We start from the raw sequence: 20956 nt of genomic DNA, 5'->3' as shown, positions 1-20956 counted from the left end.
CTTTTCTTTATTCTTTTTATTTATTTGTTGGTCCCTGACTCAATAATTTCAAATAACCTGTCTTTAAGTTTGCTGATTCTTTCTTCTGCTTGATCAAGTTTGCTATTGAATGAGCCACTCTAGTGAATTGTTTTTTAGTTCCACTATTGTATTGTTCACTCTGGAATTTCTGCTTGCTTCTCATTTTTCTCATAGTTTCTCTTTGTTGATAGTCTCATTTTGTTCTTGCACTTTATTTTTCCTGATTCCTTTAGTTGTCTATTTTAGTTCATGGAGCATTTTAAGATGGTTATTTCAAGTTCTTTGTGAGGTAATTCATAGATCTCTGTTTCTTTAGGGTTGGTTTCTAGAGATGTATTTTGTTTCTTTGATTGGGCCATGTTTCCTTGTTTCTTTGCATGCATTGTGATCTTTTGTTGAGGTTTGGGTATATAAAAAAACAGCCACTTCTCCCAGTCTTATGGACTGGCTTCATACAGGGAAGACCTTCACTGGTCAGCCTAGCTTGAGATTCTGGATTCTGGGGGCCTCTCAAACCTTTTTGGGGGATGCATCTTCTCTGGGCTTGTGTATAATTTCCCAGTCACAGAGGACTGCCCCTGTTCTCAAGAGCCCATGATCTTTTGTTACCTTTGGTGTCTGTCTGAGGTACTACAGGCTCTCTAGTGTAACAAGCCACCATGCTTGCTTTTGAAAGTATATTGCCATTTCCTTTAGCCTCTGTCATGCCCCTCTTAAAGACAATGTTGGATGCACAGTTAGCACTTTTCTATCCCTCCTGAGGGAGAAGCCAGAAGCTGGGAGTTTTTTCTTGATTGGGTTACACTATGCTGGGTGGGAGGGAGCTATCATAGGTAAAAGCAACAAAGTTTCTTATCTGCTTTGATGTGGCTCTTCTTGGCTTTGCACCCACCTGGGGTGCTGCTAATTCTTGAGGGAGTTCTCATAAAGGCAATTTGGTTTGTATATTGTTCTTAAGTCATTGTCTCTGGGGGTAATGAGGGCTTGGGACTTCCTATTCAGCCATCTTACTTCTATCACTCTTAAGTGTAATCTAGATCTCTGTTTTATGACATGAAGATAATTAATATTGATATAATTTTGGTAATTAAAATTGGTAGAGATGGTGACATATCTCTTCTGTCTCACCCCCTTCTCCAATCGAGGATTGAAAAAGTCATTCCAGGTGTCTGGCTTTCCAATCTTGTCTCTATCTGACTCTCTTTAGTAATAGCAGCTAACATTTAGTAAATACTTATGTGTCAGGAACTCTTCATATTCCTGTGATGTGTGATAACTCATTTACTTGCCACAGTAGTTGTAAAAGAAAGATACTGTGGTCGTTCCCATTTTACATGTGAGGAAACTGAGTTATAGAGAGTCTAAATAATTTACCTAAGGTCATATCATTGATAATTACCTCAGACTCAATTTTAAAAAGAGATTTTGCAGCATGAAATGAATATTCTTTAATTTGAATAAGACTTGTTAATATTATATAAACTATAAATTACTTTTAACAAAATCTTCTTATAACAGGTAGTTATTGAATTATTATGGATATTATTTTTTATTGATTATAAGTGGTAATTATGCAGCTAGAAATGTCTGTAGTTTACATATCCAAGCATAGAATGACATCAAAGATGTGTCTTTTGTTTTTTTTTTGCAGGACAGAGTTCATTCAAAGAGGCAGGATTTCAATCACAGGAGTTGGATTTCTCAACTGTATTTTAGAAACTTTTGCCAGCACATTCTTAAGACAGGGAGCCCAGAAGGTAACCGTATTTCTGCTTTGAACCAACATTAATTTTAAAAAACAATAGGATTTCCAATAGGGTTATTGAATAAGACTCATGAGCAGACATAATGAGAAAAACATATAGTTAATAAACAAATATACGCAAACATAATTACCCTCAAAATTATTACATAAATTCAAATCAAAGTAAAACTAAAGTGCCATTTATGGCTCATTAAATTGAAAATATGCCAATGAAGAGTATGTGAAAATTTGGAGCATACTTATAATCTAATTAAAAGAAATAATCAGAATGAATAATAATGTATAGTATGATGACAACTATTTAATAAAGATAATGATAGTTAATATTTATTGGGCACTTACTATGTACTACTGACTGCTAAAAGAATTTGTATTTATTAACTCATTTAATCCTCACAAACCTTTGCAGGAGCTATTATTGTTGTCCTAATATTATGGATGAGGAAAATACAGAGACCCCAATTGTCCATTCTTATAGTTTTCAAACTCTATTCTCAAGGGAGCTTAGGCTTCCATGAAAGTGATTCAGAAGCCACGTTGGAGTTCTAAGGTCCTGTGTGCTCTATTTTAAGTAGAGCTTTTCCATTTTAATCTGTCCTCTATGGTATTCCATATAACATTTATATCTTCTGTTTTCTTTCCTTAATAGCATTATTTTTAAAACTTCATGTCAAAACCCATTGCTTATGCATCTTTATGTGCTTATTGTAGTGCTCAGTATAGAGCAGTTGCTCCAAAGTGTTTTATTATTGTTATTAACTACGATGATAACTATACTCACTTATTTCCAGATTTTACTCAGGACTTTTTGTATAAGTTTACCTCATTTTGTTTTGTGGGATAGAATTAACCGCTGGTGTAAAGAACCATTGTTATGACCCTCAGAGACTTCCTGGTAATGGACCGTTGTTTTCATTTTTGCATGTCTAGGTTCAAGGATGAACCTGTACTAGGAGGTGTTCATCTGGGAGGCTGAGGGCGGTGAATGAATATTCAGTACTGTTCTGTACACCATAGACATACTGTTGTGATTGATGATGTGTTCTTGCTCCAGTTGAGGTGGTTCCTGGCACATATTCAGACTGGTCCAGCCTCTTTAAACCTGGACTTGAAGGGAGTAGTTGAACTTCCAGAAGATCTTATGTCACCTTCATTCACTCAGACATTATTGCACATTTTTCTGCTATATTGCAATTTATGCATTTGTAAAAACTCCCGTGTTCTGCAGCATTGCCCTCTAAAAATAGTGGAACTGATGAGAAAAGTAATTTAATTGCCATGTTTCTTACTGAGTTGACTTTTTGTGCATCCTTTAAACTCTGTATGATGATAATAGTAATAATAAATTGAATTTTTTTATAATACAGGTATATTCACTAGAAGAATGGGATTTTTTTGAGGGGGAGGGATAACATTTAGGTGAAGCAGGGTTCAAAGTTCGTGTTCTCTATTATCAAATTGATTGCAAATGTTCATTTATAAAAACCATTCTTGCAGGCCATATAAATACAGGTGGTGGGCTGGATTTGGCTTGTAGGGTATAGCTAACCCCTATTTCAGATAAATATTATTTCATTAACTGAGGTTGGTCTGTATTTGATGCATCAATTAATCTGATGAACCTAATAATGACTTTTAATCACACAGTGGTTATGTACATTCTGATCCTGTGAGACACACAAAGTGAAATTTTTATTCCCATTTTATTAATGAGAATGAGAATTCCCATTTTATTAATGAGAAATGACTTGACTTAAAAGATAAGCATACCCGATATGTGGTAACTGCTTTCCCTGCTTCCTTCCTCTTACAAATATATATTGAGTACCTGCTTTGCACTAGGCACTGTGCTAAGTGTGGGCTAAATATGTTTCTTCAAGGTCACAGAACTAGCAAAGGGTGGAGTCTGGACTTAAATCCCTATCTTTCGTCAATAAGAGTTCCCTCTTGCCACTTTACTGTGCAGCCCTCAGATGAATGAAGTGAAATCCTTGCCTACCTAGCATCACGAACTTCACTAATACTTGTGTTCGTTAGATGAATTTGTGTTGTAGTCTTACTCCCTTTGGATTTATTAGGACTATTTGGTTGCAAGTAACAGAAACCACTTCAGGCTAGCTCATTCTAAGTGTACAAGGGTGGTGAGGCTGGCAGCCTTCAGAAAGGTCTTCACTGGGAACTGAACACTTCCAGGAACCAAGTGGTATTCCTTCTTCAGCTCTTGTCTATAAGACTATGTGTCTATTTTATTCCACTCTTTCTGTGTAGTCTGGTTTTCTCTGCTCCCCAGCCTATATAATGGGACATGGGCCTCCACTGTCAAGCATACATATTATATATTAATAGAATTCTCACTAATAATAAAATAGCTTATTTCTTTTGTTTATTAATTCTTTGGGAGGGACTCTCGTTGGCCTCCTATAGGTGAGGCACCACCAGGAAGGTGGAAGTCGAGTTGTCCAGTTATGGCTCATCCTCTGCCATGACCACATGGACCAGGGTTAGGGGCCACTTTGCAGGGGAAGGGGTTGTGGGACGGATATATACTCCCCAAAATTTCTAGCATGATCCCACATTTGATTTTATGTTCCTTGATGGCAGAGATGGTTTTATTCACCTTAATTCTTATTCCCTCCTCCCAACCTGTAGTACCTTGGACAGTGTTCCATCCATTCGTGTGGGAATGAGTAGAAAGGAAATGCCCAGGGAGGTTCACAGTTGGTTTCTGATGAATATTATCTGGAAATAATTAGGTGACTTCAACTTCTTAAAGTGATTCCTTTTTATTCTCATTTATTATGCTCAGAAGTAAGAATATATTTTTCCTGCTAGCTTTTGCCTTTTCTGACTTACTTTTTCTTTTTGAAGAGGCCACGTTTAATTAGCTTTTTGATTTTAGGAGCCGTTTATGCTTAAGTGTCTTTTTTGTTTTATCCAAGTGGTCATGTTTTCTGATATCAGCCTGACTTCCTGATAAATCTTCACAGCTGAGCCTGCATAAATGGTTTCTGTAGAAGTCACCATAAGAGTGTTTTAGGTGACTTTATTTTCACTTTAGGACTTATTGCTGAGTCTGTTTAGTAGTGGTAATGATGGGATCTGATATCGATTTTTTTCCAGAAAAATCAAAACTAGGTACTCACAAACTTTATATTTTTATGTTTGTAAATTAAAAGCTGGCTTTAGCTATGGATCCCCAAGCTGAGGTCATACGTATTCTGTGCCTCTGGGGACTGGTTCAATTGCTTTTTTCTCCTTCCTTCATCACTCTTAAAGGGAGGTAACTTGGAATTTGGGAGCCTTTGTGTCACAAATACTGATTTTTCACACACCAGTCAGACCCCTCCTTCCTCCTGGAGTGGAAATCTGTGGGCAGGAGAACTGGGATTTCCCTGTGGCAGTCAAGTTGACAGATGTATCCTTGAAACAGGAGTGGTTCTGAACTTACAGTCCTCTGGACTCGCTCTCCTCACCGTTGTGACCCAGCACAAATCACTTTGGCCCTCCCTATTCTCAGTTTAATTGTCTGCAAAATGGGGATTTTAATGTGTTCCCACAGGTACATGTGAAAACTAAGTTTGATCACTTTCTGTAAGTTAGTAAACACAGGTCAAATATACAAAATATGTTTTAGTTTTCAAGAATTAAAAAATATCACTGCCACATACTTCTTTAACATATTTTCTTTTTATGGTTATACGTTTTTTTTCCCTCTCCCTCAAATTCATGTAAACACATACAGTCTAGACAACTAGGTTTTAAGTTCAATTCCACCAGCACTTTTTGGGTGTCACCTATATGCCAGGCATTGGGTAGAATGCTGGAGACACAAGTAAGAATTAAGACATAATTCACAAGATAGAGATTGTGCCTTAAGCAGCTTTACTTCTGGGACGTCTAGCTCAGGGTGGAAAGCAGGACAGACAATGAATAAACATCTGCTGATGCAGAAAATTTATTGAGCCTTGCTTGGTGTTCAGTGCCAGCACTATGATCAGTGCTGAGAAGCATATTAAAATAACAGCTAGTGCTTACAAGAGCTTAGTAGATGCCAAGCACTGTCCTTGGCACGCATTACCTTATCTGATTTTCTGGACAACATAATGAAATAGGAATTGTTATTTTCATTTTATGCATAGGGAAACTGAGGTCCCAAGTGGCAAAGTAGTTTTCTCAAGGTCACAGAATTAGTAAGTGGTGAACCGGGGATTTGAACCCAAGCTTGTCTGACCCCAGAGTGCTCTTGATCTCTGCAGCACAGTGCTGCATCCATGATCTATGCACTTAAGCCACCTGTGTGGGGCAAGCTGTGTTGTTGATATAACCAGAGTGAGGCGACGTGATGCACAGTAATGATGGAGGAATGCAAACGTAGGGAGCTCAGTTACAAGAGAGGAACTTGGAATGGGCCAGAGGAATGGGGCCATGCTACTTGAAACGGCCTTTGAGGGGCAAGTGAATATCTTCCCTTCTGTTCAGAGGCCTCAGCATCTGTTGTCTACACTACAGCTGGCCTAAACTCCACAGTGCCATGCAGGTTGAGAGTGTGTTAGCTGACGTTTCTCCCGTTTTTACTGTAGTGACATATCCTCTTTTCTGCTTTTCTATGTACTGCAGATGTATTGTTATTTGCTTTGAAAATACGTTTGTATTAAAAATAATATTAAAAGTTTGTTTTTTATTGTGGCAAAATATACGTAGCATAAAATTTACCATTTTAACCATTTTTAAGTGTACAGTTCAGTGGCATTAAGTACACTCACATTGTTGTGCAGCCGTCACCATCATCCATCTCCAGAACTTTGTTTCTCTTCCCAAACAGGAACTCCTTAGCCATTAAACAATAACTTCGCATCCCATTCACCTCGTAGCCCCTGGCAACCACCATTCTACTTTTTGTCTCTATGAACTTGGCTAGTTTAGTTATGACATATAAGTGGACTCATACAGTATTTGTCTTTTTGTGACTGGCATTATTTTACTTAGCATATGTTTTCAATGTTCATCTGTATTGTAGCATGTGTCAGAATTACCTTTCTTTTTAAGGCTAATATTTCATTGTTTGTATATATCACATTTTGTTTGTCTGGTCGTCTGATATGGTTTGGCTATGTTCCCACCCAAATCTTACGTGAATTGTAATAATCCCCACGTGTCAAGGTGAGGCCAGGTGGAGATAATTGAATCATGGGGGCTGTTTCCCCTATCCTGTTCTCTTGGTAGTGACTAAGTCTCATGAGATCTGATGGTTTTATAAATGGGAGTTCCCCTGCACAAGCTCTCTTGCTTGCCGCCGTGTAAGACGTGACTTGCTCCTCATTCGCCTTCTGCCATGATTGTGAGGCCTCCCTAGACATGTGGAACTGTGAGTCAATTAAAACTCTTTCCTTTATAAATTATGCAGTGTCTGGTATGTCTTTATTAGCAGTGTGAAAACAGACATCATCCATTGGTGGATTCTTGGGTTGCTTCTGACTTTTGGCTATTATGAATAATACTGCTATAAACATGGGTATATAAATATCTGTTTGAGTCCGTGCTTTCAATTCTTTTGGGTATATATATATATATATACACACACACATACCCAGAAGTGAAATTGCTGGATTAATTATATGTTTAATATTTTGAGGACTCATTTAAAAGGTTTTTTAAATTTTTTAAGTTAATTTTTTATTTTTAATTGACAAATTATAATGTATATATTTACAGGATACAATGTGGCATTTATATATATATATATATATATATACACACACACACACACACACACAATGTGGAATTATTAATTCAAGCTTATTAAAATATCCATCACCTCACATATTTATTTTTTGTGGTGAGATCATTTGGAGTTTACTCTTAGCAATTTTGAAATTTACAATATATGCTCATTAACTATAGTCAATATGCTATACAATAGATCTCAAAAACTTATTCCTCCTGTCTAACTGAAACTTTATGCCTTTTGGCCAACATCTCCTCATTCTCTCCCACCTCCCCCAGCCTCTGATAACCACCATTCTACTCTCTACTTCTATGAGTTTAACTTTTTTAGATTTTACATATGAGGTATTTGTCCTTCTGTGCCTTATTTCACTTAACATAATGTTCTCCAGGTTTATCCATGTTGTCACAAATGACAGAACTTGCTTCTTTTTAAGGCTGACTAGTACTCCACTGTGTACATATACCACATTTTCTTTGTCCATTCATCCATTGTTGAACACTTAGGTTGATTCCATATCTTGGCTACTGTGAATAATGCTGCAGTGAACATGAGAGTTCAGCTGTCTCTTTGACATACTGATTCCAAATTCTTTGGATAAATACCCAGAAGTGAGATTGCTGGATCATATGGTAGTTCTATTTTGTGTTTTTTGTGGAACTTTCATATAGTTTTCCATAATGGGTATACTAATTTACATTTCCCCAACAGTGTACAAGGGCATCCTTTTCTCCTCATTCTTGCCAATACTTTTTAATCTTTCATCTTTTTGATATCAGCCATTGTAACAAGTATGAGGTGATATCTCATTGTGGTTTTAATTTACATTTCTCTAATGATTGGTGCTGTTGAGCATTCTTTTTTTCATATACCTGTTGGCCATTTGTATGTTTTCTTGTGGGAAATAGCTATCTGGTTCTTTGCCCATTTCTTAATTGGGTTATTTGTTTTCTTGCAATTGAGTTGTTTGAATCCCTTGTATATTTTGGATATTAACCCCATATCAGATGTGTGATTTGTAGATATTTTCTTCCAATTTGCAGGTTGTCTCTTTACTCCATTAATTGTTTCCTTTGCTGTGCATAAGCTGTTTAGTTTGATGCAATCTTATTTGTCTGTTTTTGTTCCCTGTGCTTTTGAGGCCAAATCCAAAAAATCATTGCCCAGACCAATGTCACAGATTTTTTCCCTTGTATTTCTTTCTAGTAATTTTATAGTTTCAGATCTTATGTTTAAGTCTTTAGTTCATTTTGAGTTGATTTTTGTATATGGTGTGAGATACAGGTCCAATTTTATTATTCTATGTGGATATTCAGTTGTCCCAGCACCATTTATTGAAGAGACTGTTTTTTTCCCATTGTGTGTTCTTGGCATCTTCCGTGAAAATCAATTGATTGTAAATGAGCAGGTTCATTTCTGGTCTCTCTATTCTATTCCATTATTCAATGTGTCTGTTTTTATGCCAGTATTGTGCTGTTTTGATTACTATAGGTTTGTAATGTATTTTGAAATGAGGTAGTGTGATGCTTCCAGTTTTGTTCTTTTTACTCAAGATTACTGTGGTTATTTGAGGTCTTTTGTGGTTCCATGTGAATTTTAGAATTGTTTATTCTATTTTTGTGGAAAATGTTGTTGGAATATTGATAGAGATTGCATTGAATCTGTAGATTGCTTTGGGTATTATGGATAAGTTAGCAATATTAATTCTTTCAAGCTATGATCATGGGATATCATTCCATTTATTTGTGTCTTCAGTTTTGTCCATGTTTTATACTTTTCAGTGTAAAGATCTTTTACCACCTTGGTTAAGTTTATTCCTACGTATTTCTTTGGTAACTACTATAAATGAGATTGATTTCTTAATGTTTTCAGATAGTCTGTTGTTAGTGTATAGAAATGATACTGATTTTTGTATGTTGATTTTTGTATCCTGCAACTTAACTGAATTCATTTATCAGTTCCGTTTTTTGGTGGAGTCTTTAGGGTTTTATATATATATAAGATCATGTTGCCAGCAAACAGAGATGATTTTACTTCTTCCTTTTCTACATGGGTGCCTTTTATTTCTTTCTCTTGCCTAATTGCTCTAGCAAAACTCCCAGTATTATATTGAATAGAAGTGGCGAGAGTGGGCCACTTCTTTTGAGATAGTTGTCTATCTGTGTGCATGACAGCAATGGGGTATACCATTTCTGTGAATTTTTCTCAATTCTATACAGAAGAATGAATATATGCCGTCAGCCAGTGAGCACTGGTGGGTGTGCCATACAGTGTGTTCCTCAATCTGGGAGGCATTCACTCATCTCTTGACCGTGCCATAGTCTCTCTCAGCCTAGATTTCATGTGCTGGTGGACACTTTTGACCCATGGTGGCCAATAGAAGATAGTATGTTGGAAATGCCAAAAACATGCTGAAGACAAGTATTTGCTTATCTCAAGTCACGCTAAAATATGTAGTTAGCTTTTAATATGCCTTGAGATAAGTAAGTACATTCAGAAAGCAGATCAAAAAGATAAAGATCTGAAGGAAAATAGTGGTTGGTGGAAATCTGGGACACATGAAAGTCTTCATATACATTTCTACAGCCTTGGGAGATGGCCCAACCACTGTGTGAAGCAGAGCTGGAAGACACCCAGGCCAGAGTCAAGTCATGATCTCAGACCTCAGGGACCCAAAGAGGAGGAGACAGAGACATCACTGATGCTCTGCAGGTGCTCACCAGTTTGGGAGGGCTTTCCTTAGGTCAGTGTTTCTCAACCATTTTTTCATTATTACTACCTGCAGGAGCCTTTTTAGACAATTTCCCCCTAATTGCTCTTTTCACCATGAAGTTTTAAGACCATAGATATACTGACTATTTGTTCATGTACTATATTATGTTCAATTTATACATAAAAAGTGAAGATAGCAGGGTGTGGTGGCTCATGCCTGGAATCCCAGCACTTTGGGAGGCTGAGGTGGGAGGATCACTTGAGCTCAGGAGTTTGAGACCAGCATAGGCAACATAGGGAGATCTCATCTCTACAGAAAACCAAAACAATTATCTGGGCATGGTGTTGCATGCCTATAATCCCAGCTGTTCCGGGGGCTGAGGTGGGAGGATTGCTTGAGCTGGGAGGTAAAGGCTGCAGTGAACTGTGATGGCACCACTGCACCCTAGCCTGGGTGACAGTGAGACCCTATGTCAAAAAAAAAAAAAATTGTTGCCTCTTTTCAATATTGCCCTGTTGAGACAGCATGCCATTTACTATTTTGGGCATACTATTTAGGGAGCTTTTGTCTCTACTCCTCCAAATTGAAGTGAAAAAATTGCTAGCTTCCCACTCCCCAAAAATCTCAAACCAAAAATTTCCAAACTCAAAGCAAAAGAACGTTTTGGTGAACCCCCACATAGTTGCTTACAAATTCCACATTTTGCTTCTCCGGGAAGGCTTAGGAGATAACATGGGTGATAACAGTCTTGTTATGCAAGCATTCTTTTTTTAGCCTAGTTTGTCTGAATCTTTAGAGCATACTACAAATGCTGTGGAAATGCAGAGCTCTCGTTATGCAATCGCATAGACGTGTTTTTTGTTTTGTTTTGTTTTTTTGTTTTTGAGTTTGTGAAAAACATTTTCAATGTGTGATGAAATAATTTGTTATTTCAGCCACTCTCCTGGCAAGGCCCCATTATTAGTTCCATCATTATTCTTATTGTGATCAGGAGGCTGAAGCAGAGAAAGATTGAATTCAACAGTGTGTGAAATATTTGTCACTGAAACAATGCGGGCAAGTCAAACAATTTGAACATCGCTTTGAAGAAGGTCTGGCCTAGACATGCTAACAGCTAAAGAAATCAGAATATGCTGTTTCCTTGGGGTGTATGCTTGTTATTTTAGCCTTACAGAAATCCATTTTAGTAGTGGGAGATAACTTCCTGGGACTCAAGAAAAAAGTGGAGATACTACAAATGTAGTTCAAGTAGGCATTTGAAAAACTTTGAGACATTTGGTGGCATTATTTTTGTAAAGTAACTGTATGAGTTATTTGTTGCTGTGTAACAAATTGCCCCAACTTTGCAGCTTGAAACAACACATATGTATTACCTCTGTTTCTGTAGATTAGGAGTCTAGGCACAGCTTAGTTGGATCTGTTTCAAGGTTTCACAAGGATGTAATCAAGGTTTTAGCTGGGGCTGCAAACTCATCTGAAGGCTCAATGGGGAAGCTTCATCTCCAAACTTGCATGGTTGCTGTTAGGATTCAGCGGGCATCCCTTGGTTCCTTGCCACATGGGCCTCCGTATAGATGATCTCAGAATGTGGCAGTGAGCATGACAGCAAGAGAGTGCTACCAAGGTGAAATATCACAGTTTTTTATAAACTAATTGAAGTGACATCCTTTTATTTTCTGTATTCTGTTCATTAGGAAAAAGTCACAGCCCACACTAAAAAGAAGGAGATTACACAGGGGCATACATACCAGGAGGCACAGGTCACTAGGAGCCACATCAGAAGCTGCCTGCCACACTGACCTTATCCAACCTGTATGCTGAGTTGTAGGCAGAAGTGTTAAGTTCTTTTTGTTTGGGTATTGATGATAATGAGAGGTTGCTGAGGGTCAGCTGCATCCCAGAAACCTCATTAACAGTTTATGGAAATTTCCGTGACACATATATTGTGACATTTATTAGTTATTTATTTATAAATAGGCACAAAATAGTTGACCTGTTCTGTAAGTTTGATTAAGTTTTCATCCTTTTGGGTGCTCTGACCATGAATTGCATGAACAGCTCACTAAAGGCAGAGCAGACAGTATTCCAAAGGCAGGATTCAGCTATTTTATAGAGAGCATCAGGTAACTAGAATCTTCTGATGTAGTAGCTGGCCCTGGGACCATTTAGGCATAAACTGTGGATGCCATCCCTGAAGTTGGAGGGTGAAGGGCTTGCTAGATAGAGACTTACACCCTGATGGCACAAGGATGGGTGATCATTTAGAATTTTGAGCTAATCCACATATCTTAAGTTCCATTCATTGAGTTAATGACAGTCCATTTCTAATATCCATTATGCTAGTTAACAAGCCATTACTTTTACCAGTGAAAATTTGCAATTTTAACATTCCTTGTGCTAATAGTCAAAGCCTTTGGTGTCTGACTGAAGTTTCTGGAGAGCAAGGTTGCTGATTAGAATGCTCACAGACAACCTCTGGCATGTGAGGCCTGCATTAGGGCATCTGGCTGTACCTAGTGTATAACTTGAACTAACACTCATACTATCATAGTATACATCATGTGCTGAAGTATTTTAAAGCAAATTATAGACATCTTAACAATCGTATACCAAATATCAACTTCTGAACGAAAAGCATAGTATGCTGTGCCTTTAGAAAGATAGTTCAGTGTGAAACAAAGTTTTGTCTGTATGTTTAACATAGGGATTGTGTATGAAGCTTTAGAGAAAAGCTTCTTGGCCCTTGATTAGGCTTTCTCACTTTCCATAAGTCACACTTTTCTCTCTCAGACCCTTAACTTTCTCTCTCTAGAATGAAGTGATCATAAACCCCATTTTACAGGATTTTTAAAGGATTAAGTGAGGTTACATATGTGAAATATGCCTGGCACATAGTAAAACCTCAATCATTGTTAGCTTTAAGAGATGTTCTCTGCTAAGAAGTATATTTTTATAGGTAATGGCCTTTTAAATAGAAACATTTTAGATATACAGTGGTACAGGGCAAGTTTATGGTGTTTCTTTTAAAAATGATATATTTTTATCATTTTCTTGAATTATAAAAGTACTAAATATTCATTTTCAGTTTTTAATTAAAGTGCAAGTGAGATAAAATCATTCATAATTCTAATAGTGTATTCACATTTAACATTTTGACATAGATCTTTTTATATGTCTGTTCATGTTTGCATATGTATGTATATGTATGGTTTTTTTTTTTAAAAAAAACCGAAGTTGGGATTATTTAGCCCAACTATTTCATTTGTGGACATATTTATAAACATTTTTTTCTGTGTCATTACATATTCCTTGAAAACATGATTTTTGATACCTGCATAATATTCCATCGGCATAATAGCTGTTATTGTTGGTTTCTATTTTTCTTCACTATTATGAATAATATTGGAATAAATTTTTGAATATAAATGCTATATAAATATTTGTGTACATTTCTTGTTGCTTTCTGAGCTAAGACCTTTCATGCTTATTGCCAAGTTTTCTCCCAAGAGAATTCTGCAAATTTGGCACTGGATGTCATCCATATTCTGGCTGTATAACTTGAATGAAAGACTTAACTTCTTAAAACTTCCATTTATCATTAAGAAATTAGGCTCTCCCCTCTCCCTTCTCGCCTCTCTCTTCTCCCCTCTCCCTTCTCCCCTCTCACCTCTCCCATCTCCCCTCTCCCCTCTCCCTCCTTCTTTCTTCAGTCTCCCTCTCCTTCTTTCTTCGGTCTCCCTCTGTTGCCGAGGCTGGACTGTCCTGCCGTGATCTCAGCTCGCTGCAACCTCCCTGCCTCGGGCTCCTGTGATTCTCCTGCCTCGGCCTGCCGAGTACCTGGGATTGCAGGCACGCGCCACCACGCCTGACTGGTTTTTGTATTTTTGGTGGAGACGGGGTTTCGCCGTGTTGACCGGGCTGGTCTCCAGCTCCTGGCCTGGAGTGATCTGCCTGCCTCGGCCTCCCGAGGTGCTGGGATTGCAGACGGAGTCTCGCTCACTCAATGCTCAATGTTGCCCAGGCTGGAGTGCAGTGGCGTGATCTCGGCTTGCTACAACCTCCACCTCCCAGCCGCCTGCCTTGGCCTCCCAAAGTGCTAAGATTACAGCCTCTGCCCCGCCGCCACCCCGTCTAGGAAGTGAGGAGCGTCTCTGCCTGGCCGCCCATGGTCTGGGATGTGAGGAGCCCCTGTGCCCGGCCGCCCCGTCTGGGAAGTGAGGAGCGCCTCTGCCCAGCCTCCATCCCGTATAGGAAGTGAGGAGCGTCTCTGCCTGGCCGCCCATCGTCTGGGATGTGAGGAGCGCCTCTGCCCGGCCGCCCCGTCTGGGATGTGAGGAGCGCCTAGGCCCAGCCACCCCATCTGGGAAGTGAGGAGCGCCTCTGCCCGGCCGCCACCCCCTCTGAGAGGAAGTGAGGAGCGCCTCTGCCCGGCTGCCGTGTCTGGGTAGTGAGGAGCACCTCTACCTGGCCGCCCCGTCTGAGAAGTGAGGAGTGCCTCTGCCCGGCTGCCCCTTCTGGGAAGTGAGGAGCGCCTCTGCCCGGCCGCCCCGTCTGGGAAGTGAGGAGCACCTCTGCCCGGCTGCCCCGTCTGGGAGGTGAGGAGCACCTCTGCCCGGCCACCCATCTTCTGGGAAGTGAGGAGCACCTCTGCCCGGCTGCCCTGTCTGGGAGGTGAGGAGCGCCTCTGCCCGGCCGCCCATCGTCTGGGAAGTGAGGAGAGCTTCTGCCCAGCCTCCCCGTCTGGGAAGTGAGGAGCGCCTCTGCCTGGCCACCTATCGTCTGGGAAGTGAGGAGAGCCTCTGCCTGGCTGCCCCATCTGGGAAGTGAGAAGCGCCTCTGCCCGGCCGCCACCCTGTCTGGGAGGAAGTGAGGAGCGCCTCTGCCCGGCCGCCCCGTCTGGGAAGTGAGGAGCGTCTCTACCTGGCCGCCCCGTCTGGGAAGTGAGGAGCGCCTCTGCCTGGCTGCCCCGTCTGGGAAGTGAGGAGTGCCTCTACCTGGCCGCCCCGTCTGAGAAGTGAGGAGCGCCTCTGCCCGGCTGCCCCTTCTGGGAAGTGAGGAGAGCCTCTGCCCGGCCACCCCATCTGGGAAGTGAGAAGTGCTTCTGCCCGGCCGCCACCCCGTCTGGGAGGAAGTGAGGAGCACCTCTGCCCGGCCACCCCGTCTGGGAAGTGAGGAGCGTCTCTACCTGGCCGCCCCATCTGGGAAGTGAGGAGCGCCTCTGCCCGGCCGCCCCGTCTGGGAAGTGAGGAGCGCCTCTGCCCGGCCGCCCCGTCTGAGAAGTGAGGAGCGCCTCTGTCCGGCTGCCCTGTCTGGGAGGTGTACCCAACAGCTCCGAAGAGACAGCGACTATCGAGAACGGGCCATGATGACGATGGCGGTTTGGTTGAAAAGAAAAGGGGGAAATTTGGGGAAAAGAAAGAGAGATCAGATTGTTACTGTGTCTGTGTAGAAAGAAGTAGGCATAGGAGATTCCATTTTGTTCTGTACTAGGAGAAATTCTTCTGCCTTGGGATGCTGTTGATCTATGGCCTTGCCCCCAGCCCTGTGCTCTCTGAAGCATGGGCTGTGTCAACTCAGGGTTAAATGGAATCGGGCAGTACAAGATGTGCTTTGTTAAACAGATGCTTGAAGGCAGCATGCTCCTTAAGAGTCATCACCACTCCCTAATCTCAAGTACCCAGGGACACAAACACTGCAGAAGGCCGCAGGGACCTCTGCCTAGGAGAACCAGAGACCTTTGTTCATGTGTTTATCTGCTGACCTTCTCTCCACTATTATCCTATGACCCTGCAACATCTCCCTCTCCGAGAAACACCCAAGAATGATCAATAAATACTTAAAAAAAAAAAAAAAAAAGAAATTAGGCTAATCTCACTTCATAAAATTGTTGAGAAGAAAACAAAATTGTTAGGTCTTGTCTTCTGATATCTACTTTGAAGACTACTGAAAGTTAGTGATTCTGCCATTAACTAGTTGTTTGACCTTAGTCCAGCTCCATGAATTTTTTTTTCTTTTCTTTTCTTCTTTTTTTTTTATTTAAGCTCACCACAACCTCTGCCTTTCAGGTTCAAACAATTCTTGTGCCTCAACCTCCCGAGTAGCTGAGACTACAGGTGTGCACCACCATGCCCAGCTAATTTTTTTGTATTTTTAGTAAAGATCAGGTTTTGCCATGTTGGCCAGGCTGGTATTGGACCTGTGGCCTCAAGTGATCTGCCCACCTCAGCCTCCCAAAATGCTGGGATTACAGGTGTGAACCACCATGCCCCAACCCCCCTCCAAGCCTTTCATATATCCTACCTTGGACCAGTTGCTCTGAGGTGCTCAATTCTTTATCTGTGAACTTACTTTTCAGGATACACACATACACGGGTAGTCACAATTCTAAAGAACAGTGGACATTTCAAAATTCAGTAATTCCAAGACAGAGGAAAAGAGCAAATAAAACCGTCATTCAAAAGAATAAGGAGAAGTCACAAGTGTGGTATAAGAACAGGGTGTGATAGTATACTGACTATATATTGGAGACTTGCATTTCCTGCTTGTTCATGTGAATCCTTTCAAGATTCTTTATGTTAGTTGAACCACATGAAAAAAACTGATAAATGTTTTTTTCCTGTTCCAGAGGGTTTATTTCCCAATTCAAATTTACCTCTGTTGATAATACTTTTTAATCCCACCCTTGAGTGCTCAGATAGATTGATTTAGTTGATATTTATTCATTAGCTGTCCTGAGAATATTACCAAGAATTCTGATTTTTAACAGCTTATTTCTAGACCAGGTATATCATAGTAGCTGCTGTCTTCTTACACATCACCTTCCCCTTCAGCCCTGCTACTACTGTTACCTCTAGAGTTTTTGTCTGATGAAACATAGCTTTTGCAGGGAAAACAGCTTTGTGGAAATGAGTATTCTGTGAGTGATACATTTTTTTGTTCCTTCTACTGAGTTTGAATCAATGCCTTTACCTTGACTGTGAAACCTGGGAATCCAAAATCCCTTGATGGCTCATTTGAATTCATCCTGGTTGTAACAGACTTTGCTAAATGGTAAAGCTTTTGGGAATTCTTGGTTGATTTACCAGCTGAAATTCTGGGACGTTGCCTTCTGTGAAACTAGATGAAATCTCGGAAGTCAAGCTCTTGCATGAAATGAAGTAAGTGGTTTCCTGAGCTCCAGATGTGTTAGAGCATAGTGATGGGAGAAAGTGCCTCTCCACGCAGTGCGTTGAGGAGCCTGTCAACCCAGCCAGGAGTCAGGAGACCTGGGCTCTGGCCCTGTCTTGGCCACTCTCTAAGGGCTGTGTTGCTTGAACTGGTTGCTCTGAGCTTCACTAACATCTTCTGTAAAATCAGACTTAACTGGGTAGGTCATTTTCAATTAGGCAATTGTATGACTTTTTATTTTATTTTATTATTATACTTTAAGTTTTAGGGTACATGTGCACAATGTGCAGGTTAGTTACATATGTATACATGTGCCATGCTGGTGTGCTGCACCCATTAACTCATCATTTAGCATTAGGTATATCTCCTAAAGCTATCCCTCCCCCCTCCCCCCACCCCACAACAGTCCCCAGAGTGTGATGTTCCCCTTCCTGTGTCCATGTGTTCTCATTATTCAGTTCCCACCTATGTGTGAGAATATGCGGTGTTTGGTTTTTTGTTCTTGCGATAGTTTACTAAGAATTATGATTTCCAATTTCATCCATGTCCCTACAAAGGACATGAACTCATCATTTTTTATGGCTGCATAGTATTCCATGGTGTATATGTGCCACATTTTCTTAATCCAGTCTATCATTGTTGGACATTTGGATTGGTTCCAAGTCTTTGCTATTGTGAATAGTGCCGCAATAAACATACGTGTGCATGTGTCTTTATAGCAGCATGATTTATAGTCCTTTGGGTATATACCCAGTAATGGAATGGCTGGGTCAAATGGTATTTCTAGTTCTAGATCCCTGAGGAATCGCCACACTGACTTCCACAAGGGTTGAACTAGTTTACAGTCCCACCAACAGTGTAAAAGTGTTCCTATTTCTTCACATCCTGTCCAGCACCTGTTGTTTCCTGTCTTTTTAATGATTGCCATTCTAACTGGTGTAAGATGGTACCTCATTGTCGTATTGATTTACATTTCTCTGATGGCCAGTGATGATGAGCATTTTTTCATGTGTCTTTTGGCTGCATAAATGTCTTCTTTTGAGAAGTGTCTGTTCATGTCCTTTGCCCACTTTTTAATGGGGTTGTTTGTATTTTTCTTGTAAATTTGTTTGAGTTCATTGTAGATTCTGGATATTAGCCCTTTGTCAGATGAGTAGGTTGTGAAAATTTTCTTCCATTTTGTAGGTTCCCTGTTCACTCTGATGGTAGTTTCTTTTGCTGTGCAGAAGCTCTTTAGTTTAATGAGATCCCATTTGTCAATTTTGGCTTTTGTTGCCATTGCTTTTGGTGTTTTGACATGAAGTCCTTGCCCATGCCTATGTCCTGAATGGTACTGCCCAGGTTTTCTTCTAGGGTTTTTATGGTTTTAGGTCTAACATTTAAGTCTTTAATCCATCTTGAATTAATTTTTGCATAAGGTGTAAGGAAGGGATCCAGTTTCAGCTTTCTACATATGGCTAGCCAGTTTTTCCAGCACCATTTATTAAATAGGGAATCCTTTCCCCATTGCTTGTTTTTGTCAAGTTTGTGAAAGATCAGATAGTTGTAGATATGCGGCATTATTTCTGAGGGCTCTGTTCTGTTCCACTGATCTATATCTCTGTTTTGGTACCAATACCTGCTGTTTTGCTTACTGTAGCCTTGTAGTATAGTTTGAAGTCAGGTAGCGTGATGCCTCCAGCTTTGTTCTTTTGGCTTAGGATTGACTTGGCAATGCGGGCTCCTTTTTGGTTCCATATGAACTTTAAAGTAGTTTTTTCCAATTCTGTGGAGAAAGTCATTGGTAGCTTGATGGGGATGGCATTGAATCTATAAATTACCTTGGGCAGTATGGCCATTTTCATGATATTGATTCTTCCTACCCATGAGCATGGAATGTTCTTCCATTTGTTTGTATCCTCTTTTATTTCATTGAGCAGTGGTTTGTAGTTCTCCTTGAAGAGGTCCTTCACCTCCCTTGTAAGTTGGATTCCTAGGTATTTTATTCTCTTTGAAGCAATTGTGAATGGTAGTTCACTCATGATTTGGCTCTCTGTTTGTCTGTTATTGGTGTATAAGAATGCTTGTGATTTTTGTACATTGATTTTGTATCCTGAGACTTTGTTGAAGTTGCTTATCAGCTTAAGGAGATTTTGGGCTGAGACGATGGGGTTTTCTAGATATACTATCATGTCATCTGCAAACAGGGACAATTTGACTTCCTCTTTTCCTAATTGAATACCCTTTATTTCTTTCTCCTGCCTAATTGCCCTGACCAGAACTTCCAACACTATGTTGAATAGGAGTGGTGAGAGAGGGCATCCCTGTCTTGTGCCAGTTTTCAAAGGGAATGCTTCCAGTTTTTGCCCATTCAGTATGATATTGGCTGAGGGTTTGTCATAGATAGCTCTTATTATTTTGAGATACATGCCATCAATACCTAATTTATTGAGAGTTTTTAGCATGAAGGGTTGTTGAATTTTGTCAAAGGCCTTTTCTGCATCTATTGAGATAATCATGTGGTTTTTGTCTTTGGTTCTGTTTATATGCTGGATTACATTTATTGATTTGCGTATATTGAACCAGCCTTGCATCCCAGGGATGAAGCCCACTTGATCATGGTGGATAAGCTTTTTGATGTGCTGCTGGATTCAGTTTGCCAGTATTTTATTGAGGATTTTTGCATCAATGTTCATCAAGGATATTGGTCTAAAATTCTCTTTTTTGGTTGTGTCTCTTCCCGGCTTTGGTATCAGGATGATGCTGGCCTCATAAAATGAGTTAGGGAGGATTCCTTCTTTTTCTATTGATTGGAATAGTTTCAGAAGGAATGGTACCAGTTCCTCCTTGTACCTCTGGTAGAATTCGGCTGTGAATCCATCTGGTCCTGGATAAATTCCTCGACACATACACCCTCCCAAGGCTAAGCCAGGAAGAAGTTGACTCTCTGAATAGACCAGTAACAGGCTCTGAAATTGTGGCAATAATCAATAGCTTGTATGACTTTTTAAAAAAAATTCTCTCTCCCTTCCTTCAACGTCTGACCAAGATTTTTCTGTCTGACAAATGGTCTTTAAGCCCTGCATCAAAATGCAGTAGTTTAAGCTAACTAGGGATTTAAGAGCATCAGAGGTAATTCATTTAACAAGTTTGTAGTCAAGGGTTGAGATGGCAATAAAATATTTAAAAATAAGAAACATAATTTTATAAAACGCTAATTAGCAGAAGGCATGGTAAGCACGTGGTAGGGTGGTTACAATTTCATTTTATAATTATATTCACATAAATATGTTGGCTGTTTTTAATCTATGCCTTCTATAAACACAGGCTTTGGAAACTTTGGGGAAGACCAGATATAATATAATAGTAGCTGTAATTTATTGAGTGTTTACCATCAGCCAAGTGCTACACTGTTGTATGAACATTTAGTTTTCCCAGTTACCTTCTGGAAGAGAGACTGTGGTTACTCCCACTTTTCTGTTTTACAGATGAGGAAATAGAAGCACACAAAGGTCCAATTCCTTGCACAAAGTCATCAGCCAGTAAGTGGCAGAGCTGGAATTTGAATCCAGGTGGTCTGACCTCA

The 20956-nt window shown here is 40.1% G+C and overlaps 1 protein-coding gene across 2 annotated transcripts in view; it reads left to right on the top strand.

The window, feature by feature from the left end:
* The window catches only part of PRELID2 (PRELI domain containing 2), an 80789-nt gene that overhangs the window by 37230 nt on the left and 22603 nt on the right, over window positions 1-20956 (top strand). For both annotated transcript variants that reach the window (XM_054489503.2, XM_063665242.1), the window contains exon 5: window positions 1673-1778. In XM_054489503.2, the coding sequence (XP_054345478.1) occupies window positions 1673-1778 (106 nt within the window). The remainder of the gene's footprint in view (window positions 1-1672; window positions 1779-20956) is intronic.

Source organism: Pongo pygmaeus, chromosome 4 (genome assembly GCF_028885625.2).
Source record: "Pongo pygmaeus isolate AG05252 chromosome 4, NHGRI_mPonPyg2-v2.0_pri, whole genome shotgun sequence".
Taxonomy (NCBI): Eukaryota; Metazoa; Chordata; class Mammalia; order Primates; family Hominidae; genus Pongo; species Pongo pygmaeus.
This window is presented reverse-complemented; position numbering and strand designations above follow the sequence as displayed.